Below are 8,024 nucleotides of genomic sequence, written 5' to 3' on the forward strand. Positions count from 1 at the left end.
ATTCATAGTTATGATTCATTATAGGGAAATAATACAAAGCAAAGTTAGCAAGGGGAAAAGGCATATGGGACAAAGTCTGGAGGAAACGAAGCACAAGCTTCCAAGGGGCCTATTCCAGTGAAGTTGTGTGGGACACATTTAATTCCCCCAGCAATGAATTGCAACAATATATGTGAAATACTGTCTATCGGGGAAGCTCATTACAGACTCACTGTGCAAGATTTTCACTGGGACTGGTCACATAAGCACTCTTTGCCTGGCACATACTAAAATTACAGACTCCCAGAAGAAAAGCAGATGTTAACATAAACTGTATTGTTTGTACAAACAATCTAGGCATAGTGAGTCACTCTCATTTAGGGAACTGTGGAATCCCTCCTGAAATCTAAGTTCACAGGTGCCAGGCAAAAAGGCCCTTCTACTCATGGAAGCCTCAGGCCTGCTGTGTTAACTTTTTTCTCTACCCCCACCCCCTTTTTTTAATACAATGATTTTGCAGGTAAAATCAAGAGTCCACATATTAAATAACTGTCTTTTAAATGTTCTTCATATATTACAGGTATGCTCCAGAATCACTAACAGAGAGCAAGTTTTCTGTGGCCTCAGATGTTTGGAGCTTTGGAGTGGTTCTATATGAACTTTTCACATACATTGAGAAGAGTAAAAGTCCACCAGCGGTCAGTGTGCTTTTTATTTACTTTCAGTTTTCTGTTTGTTTGATTTGTATAAATTTATGGGGTACAAGTATAATTTTTCTACATGCATGCATTGCATAGTGGTGAAGTCAGAGCTTTTAGGTATCCACCACCTTAATACAATGCATTATACCCCTTAAATAATTTCTCAGCATCTACGCAGCCAACTGCTCACCCTTCCAAGTCTCCACTGTCTGTCACTCCACATTTACGTCCATGTGTATACATTATTTAGCTCCCACTTATAAGTAAGAACATGTAATATTTGTCTGTGACTGATGTGTTTCACTTAAGATAATTACCTCCATGCATGTTGCTGCAAAAGGCAAGATTCATTTTCACGGCTGAATAGTATTCCATTGTGTATGTGTATCACATTTTCTTTATCCAGTTATTCACCGATGGACAGACACTTAGGTTGATTCCATAACTTTGCTTTCGTCAAGAATGCTGTAATAAACAAAAAAGTACAAGTATCTTTTTGATGCAGTGATTTCTTTTCCTTTGGGTAGATACCCCATAGTGGGTTTGTTAGATCTAGTGCAGGCGTCCCCAAACTTTTTACACAGGGGGCCAGTTCACTGTCCCTCAGACCATTGGAGGGCCACTACATCCTGTGCTCCTCTCAGTGACCGCCAATGAAAGAGGTGCCCCTTCCTGAAGTGCCCGCGGGCCGTAGTTTGGGGACACCTGATCTAGTAGTTCTATTTTTAGGTCTTTGAGAAATCTTTTAATGTTTTCCATAGAGGTTGTACAAAGTACATTCAGCATTTCTCCAACAGTGTATAATAGTTCCCTTTTCTCCACATCCTCCAATATCTGCTATTTTTTCTTTTCATTCTGACTGGAGTAAGACATATCTTACTGTGGTTATTTTTTTTCTCTTTTTTTTTTTTTGTAATTCTGACTGGAGTAAGACATCTCATTGTGATTTTAATCTGCATTTCTCTGATACTAGTGATGAACATTTTTTCATATGTCTCTTGGCCTTTTGTGTGTCTTCTTTTGAAAATGTCTATTCATCCATCTCCTTTGCCCACTTTTTAACAGGATTATTGGGGTTTTTGGTTGAACTGTTTTGAGTTCCTTATAAATTATGGAGAGTAGTCCCTTGTCATATGCAACGTTTGCAAGTATTTTCTCCTATTCTACAGGTTTTCTGTTCATTCTGATTATTTTCCTATGTAGAAGTTTTTAGTTTAATGAAGTCTCATTTGTCTGTCTTTGGTGTTGCTTTTGAGGTTTTTGCCATGAATTCTTTGTCTACATCATTTCCACGTAGTATTTTTAGAGTTTTAGATCTTACATTTAAGTCTATAATCTGAGTTAATTTTTGTATATGGTGAGAAATATAGGTCCAGTTTCATTCTTCTGCATATGACAATCCAATTTACCAGCACCACTTAGTTAAAAGGGTATCCATTGGCTGGGCGTGGTGGCTCACACCTATAGTCCCAGCACTTTGGGAGGCCGAGGTGGGTGGATCACAAGGTCAGGAATTCAAGACCAGCCTAGCCAACAGAGTAAAACGCCGTCTCTACTGAAAATACAAAAATTAGCCAGGCCTGGTGGTGGGTGCCTGTAGTCCCAGCTACTCAGGAGGCTGATGCAGGAGAATCGCTTGAACCTGGGAGGCAGAGGTTGCAGTGAGCTGAGATTGCGCCACTGCACTTCAGCCTGGGTGACAGAACAAGACTCTGCCTCAAAAAAAAAAAAAAAAAAAAGGTGTCCTTTCCCATACTGCCCAAAGCAGTCTGCAGATTCAATGCAGTTCCTATCAAAATACCAATGTCCATTTTTTCACAGAATTAGAAAAAAATCCTAAATAGCAAAAGTGATTCTAAGCAAAAATAACAAAGCTGGAAGCATCACATTACTTGACTTGAAATTATACTGTAAGGCTACAGTAACCAAAGCAGCATGGTACTTACATAAAAACAAACATACAGATCAGTGGAACAGAATAAAGAACCCAGAAATAAAGCCACATATCTTTGACTTATCTTTGACAGAATCGATTAATATATGTTCTTAATATATGTTCTTTATATGTTCTTTAATATATGTTCTTAAGTTTTTTTTTAAAAGAGAAAAGATTTATCCAAATAATAGTAAGTGTAGGATTCATTTTAAAGCTCTTATTGCTTAATTTTGAGGCAATATGCAACAAAATAACCTCAAACTTAAAAAAGGGGTTATTCAGAAACTAGTTAGTATATTCTCTTAATATTATTTTTATTAAATTCAGTAAGCTCGTTCATTCTAGGAATTACTGCGTGAGTCAAAATAAACCTTCTAAAGTAATTTTTCTCCTAGTCATCTTATAATTTTTTTTAATATGGAAAAGTATGAAAAAATAAAAATAATCTCTAATGCAATTAGTCTGAGATGACCACCTTAATATTGTGGTATGTTATCTTTCAGGCTTATTTTTATTTTTTGTATAAAAGTATATAAAAAAAGGTATATAAAATTTTTATAACTTTTATAAAATTTCATTTTTATATATAAATATATAAAATATATTAAATATAAATATATAAAATATATAATATATATTATAATTATATATAATATTAATATTAATAAATATATAAAAATATGTAATTTTATAAAATTAAGGTCATACTGTGCAGTTTGCTCTTCTATTTCATGAAGTATTACAGCATGGGTAAAGTTTACAATATTAGAAAAATGTACTGCAAATATGATTTCTAATTGCTGAGTAGCATTCCATCTTAAGGGTATATATATCTGAACAATCATTTTCCATTCTTCAGTCTTTTAAGTAACACTTCAGTGAACATATTGAACATCCTTATAGATAAATACTTATCTCTGGTACTTATCTTTGAGTAAAAGTGTAAAAGTTATTAACTATTTTTAAAGTTTTTTTTTTTAATTTCAAAATGCTTTTTAGAAAAGCTATACCAGATTGTATCTCAACATGCATAGGGATGTACATGTCATCATTTGCCAGTATTGGTCTTTATATTTTTATGCAGTTTTGCCAAGTTGATAGGGGAGAAGTTAAATATATTTTTATTTACATTTCTTATTAATGTGATTGAGTATATATTTATTGGGTGTTTATGGTGAGTTATGCACATGTGTGAATTATCTCTTCTGTGCTTTGCCTCCCTTTATGTCTATAATTTTGGCCAATTTATAAGAACTCTCTCATGAAAATAAGTTAATGACATTTAAGTATTTTCCTAGCTTATAATTCAGACTTTAATTTTATAAACTTTTGATATATGAAAGTTTTCTGTGTTACATTTATGCTTATTCATTCTTCATTTTTTCTTATATTCTTTTATATTATATAACTTTATTTCAATTGAAATGTGATAGGATGTGTTTATACAATAAAAAAAAAACTCAACAGAAATATGTTTTCAGTTCATGTGCTTTGAGCTCTTCTCAAGGGATTTGTGTTGAGTTTATTATAGGTATGGAAATGGAAATTATAGAGATTCTGTATTTAACAATCTTATGTTTTTGATCCTTAAAAATAGTCTGTTTTAAAAAGGTTTGAAAACATATAAAAGCATACATATACTGAATTTTTTCCCATTCACTGGAGGAAACTGAAAAAGAATTTTACTACAAATTAGATGTACAAAAAATACTGAAAGTGGATTTGTTTTAGGAATTTATGCGTATGATTGGCAATGACAAACAAGGACAGATGATTGTGTTCCATTTGATAGAACTGTTGAAGAATAATGGAAGATTACCAAGACCAGATGGATGCCCAGATGAGGTAACCCATTTTTTAATCCGTGATAATCATCCATTTTCTTTTTCTGTTTACTCAAGGACTTCAGTTCACTTTCTGAAATTTAATTTGCAGAGCTTCCAGATAAACAGCATAATCAGATGACTGTGAAACAAAGCACAGTTATGACATGTGCCCTGTATTGAAAATTAATGTTTCCCACCAATTATAGATGGTCCTTAGTGTTCACTGTAATTTTGGTTTATTTTCTCCTTTACAGATTTATATGATCATGACAGAATGCTGGAACAATAATGTAAATCAACGCCCCTCCTTTAGGGATCTAGCTCTTCAAGTGGATCAAATAAGGGATAACATGGCTGGATAAAAGAAAAGACCTTCATTCTGAGACCAAAGTAGATTTATAGAACAAAATTTTCTCTTTCACATTGCTGTGGACTATTATTACATACATCATTATTATGTAAATCATGATGCTAGCCAGCAAAGATCTGAAAATATCTGCTGAAAACTTTCAAAATTCAGTAAGTTTTTCTTCATGAGGCTACCAGTAAAAGACATTAATGAGAAGTCCTTAGCAAGAAATTTTGTGAGAAGTTTCTTAAACGTTGACAGTTAACATCACTCTTCTCTGGCAAAACAAAAACAGACTTTTCAGTTCAGCTTTTTGAGACGTGAAAAAATTATAATGTAAATTTTGCGATGTTAAACATGCACAGAATATGTATGTACAGTTTTTACCACAGTGGATGTATAATACCTTGGCATCTTGTGTGATGTTTTACACACATGAGGGCTAGTGTTCATTAATGCTGTTTTCCAATTTTTCCATACTTTATCTATAATTACTTCACTATACAAATTAAGATGTTCAGATAATTGAATAAGTACCTTTGTGTCCTTGTTCATTCATATCACTGGCCAGCATTATAAGCAGGTGTATACTTTTAGCTTGTAGTTCCATGTACTGTAAATATTTTTCAAAGTGAAGGGAACAAATGTCTAGTTTTATTTGTATAGGACATTTTCCTGACCCTAAAGAATACATTTCGAAATGAAAGAAGGTTACAAAGATAAAATCTATTTTCTTATGGTTTCCCTTGTATCTATTTGTGGTGAATGTGTTTTTTAAATGGAACTATCTCCAGATTTCTCTAAGACTACTATGAACAGTTTTCTTTTAAAATTTTGAGATTAAGAATGCTAGAAGTATTGTCATCCTTTGAGCTGTTTACTGCCAATAAGATTCTTTAATCCCTGGGATCTATGCTCATGAATTAAATTTAAGCCTAAGCTGTACAACAGATTGTTTTTAAAATGGATAGCTTATTAAGATGTGTAGCAGGTTAAGAATTTTTTCCTAAAGACTGTGTATTTGAGGGGTTTACAGAACTCTGCATTGCAGTCATAGATTTTCTTTTATTAGAGGGGAAATGAGGAAAATAAGTGAGAAAGTATGCTTGTTAATTTTATTCAGGAATGCCAGTGGAAAATTCATAGTGTGTATCTTTAAGAAAAATGAGAGCATACATCTTTTTAATTAAGTATAAGGGGTTGTTTATTGTTGTGTTTTGTTATATTGCTAATCCACTTTAGATAACATACCTAAAATAAAATATAGTGGGTTTTTCGTGTGTGTGTGTGTTTATTTATACAAAACTAAAAATACTTGGTATTTTGATTAAAAAGAAAATATTTTTAGTAGTACAGTCTACTTTTTTAAAACTTGTACTGAAGACTTCTGATTTTGGGTTGAAGGGAAGGAAAAGGAAGAAATATTTTTTACCTTCATTATATTTAAGCATTTTAGTAGTTACTGGATGTAGAAATCATCTAAAATGACAATGAATTAGATTTTTAAAGAAATTTCAGTAGCTATTTTAATGAAAGTTTCATATAATTAATTTGTAAAGACTCCTCAAGGATTATATGAAATACAATTATGAGATCTTCCATTTTATTACTTTTCAAGTGAAAAATAACCTGTCATAAAATATGCTTGATTTTACATTTTGATACTAAAACTTGAGTACATACTTAAAAGTATGTTCTTTTCAAAGGTCTCTAACATTGTTTTTTCAAACAAGATGTGAACTAACTTTTCTTAAACTTTTTAAAAAATGCTTCATCTTTAGTTTTATATAAAGAATCCCACATGTACATTCTTGCTTTTAGAGTGGGATCACTACCTTATTATAAAATACGAAGTTTCCAAGAGACTTCTTTTCACTGAGGCTTTGTAAAGTTTTCAGTTTTGATTCTGACTATACATAAAAATAAGCTAACCCTGCAGCTATTAAGTTGGTTTTGTACAAGAAACAGGTAAGTAATTATGGTACCACATAATGCCAAAATATTTTTTCACATTAATATTCTTCAGAAACAAGGGTAAAGGTATTCTTAGAATTATGTAATTATGTAATATTCTAGTATAGTAAGTTACACAGTCTTTATGTAAATGATTTTCTTCTTCCATGGGTACTTGCTTGGAAAATAGTCACTTTCTCATTCTATTTATATATGCTGCCAGTAACACTATAATTTGCTATGGAAGAGTGTTCTTTTAACCTAAGACTTATACTTTAATGGAAGAGTGTTCTTTTAACCTAAGACTTATACTTTAAAGTCAAGTGTAATTTTTATTACAACTATAACTTCTGGTATTTAAAGTTTACTTAAATAATTGTAGGTATTTTCTAACTCTTCTCTGTTAGAAAAAAGTGGAGCCAATCTCCATTGGGGGAGTGGCATTATGTGCTTAATTTATTGAGACTATGTTAATTTCTTTAGCATGTTCCCCCCAAATTGAAATACTGATGCAGTAAATATTTAAAAGTGATTTTCTTTTGTATTGTCACCTAAACAAGGAAATGGTTTAGGGATGTTATGATAACTTACATTGGTTTAGGAATGGTATGATAGCTTACCTTCCAGTTTTTAAGAAATACTTCCTACAACTGCTACCAATCACTGTATCGTCTTTAATGAACAGTGTTGTATCCCACCTTAATTCTGGTATTCAAATTATTTCTCAGGAAAGTTTTCTAATATTTGTAATAAAAGTTTCTCTAATTTGGGGGCATAATTTACTAAGAATCAGTTTAACAGGAAGTCAGCAGGATTAACCAAACAAAAGACTAGGTTTTATGAGATAGATAAGCTTGATTTAAGAAAAAAAAATTAAATAAGATTATCAGAAATACTGCATGTTTACTCTCACATTTTAGTTGGTTGCAGCTACCTACTAAGTGTTTAATCCTAACAGTGATACTAGCTTTCAAAATGACACTGAGAGAACTGAGAAACTACATTAGTCAATTTCATACATGTGTATCATAGCCTTTAAGTTTTTGCATTAATCAGATTCTTAGTAAAATGCACATTATATACCTAAATGTTAAAATCCTTCTTAGGTTAAAAAATTAATTTCAGTTGTGTTTTTGCCAGATGGCATTGCTTCGTTGGGGCAGGCCCTCAATATGTTTCATTGTTTTTTATAATCTTTCACATTTCAGCTGAGACACCAGTCTTACTAACATGGCTTTAAAAGTTGTTAATGATCATTATCTATTACAAGTCCTTTATTT

The 8,024-nt window shown here is 32.0% G+C and overlaps 1 protein-coding gene across 1 annotated transcript in view; it reads left to right on the forward strand.

Moving 5' to 3' along the window:
* JAK2 (Janus kinase 2) overlaps window positions 1–6,067 on the forward strand; it is a 120,547-nt gene extending 114,480 nt beyond the window's left edge. The window contains exons 23-25 of the mRNA XM_039461525.2: window positions 560–677; window positions 4,348–4,461; window positions 4,697–6,067. Of these exons, the coding sequence (XP_039317459.1) occupies window positions 560–677; window positions 4,348–4,461; window positions 4,697–4,804 (340 nt within the window). The 3' untranslated portion in view covers window positions 4,805–6,067. The remainder of the gene's footprint in view (window positions 1–559; window positions 678–4,347; window positions 4,462–4,696) is intronic.
* The last annotated feature ends 1,957 nt before the right edge of the window (window positions 6,068–8,024 follow it).

This window comes from Saimiri boliviensis, chromosome 2 (genome assembly GCF_048565385.1).
Source record: "Saimiri boliviensis isolate mSaiBol1 chromosome 2, mSaiBol1.pri, whole genome shotgun sequence".
Taxonomy (NCBI): domain Eukaryota; kingdom Metazoa; phylum Chordata; class Mammalia; order Primates; family Cebidae; genus Saimiri; species Saimiri boliviensis.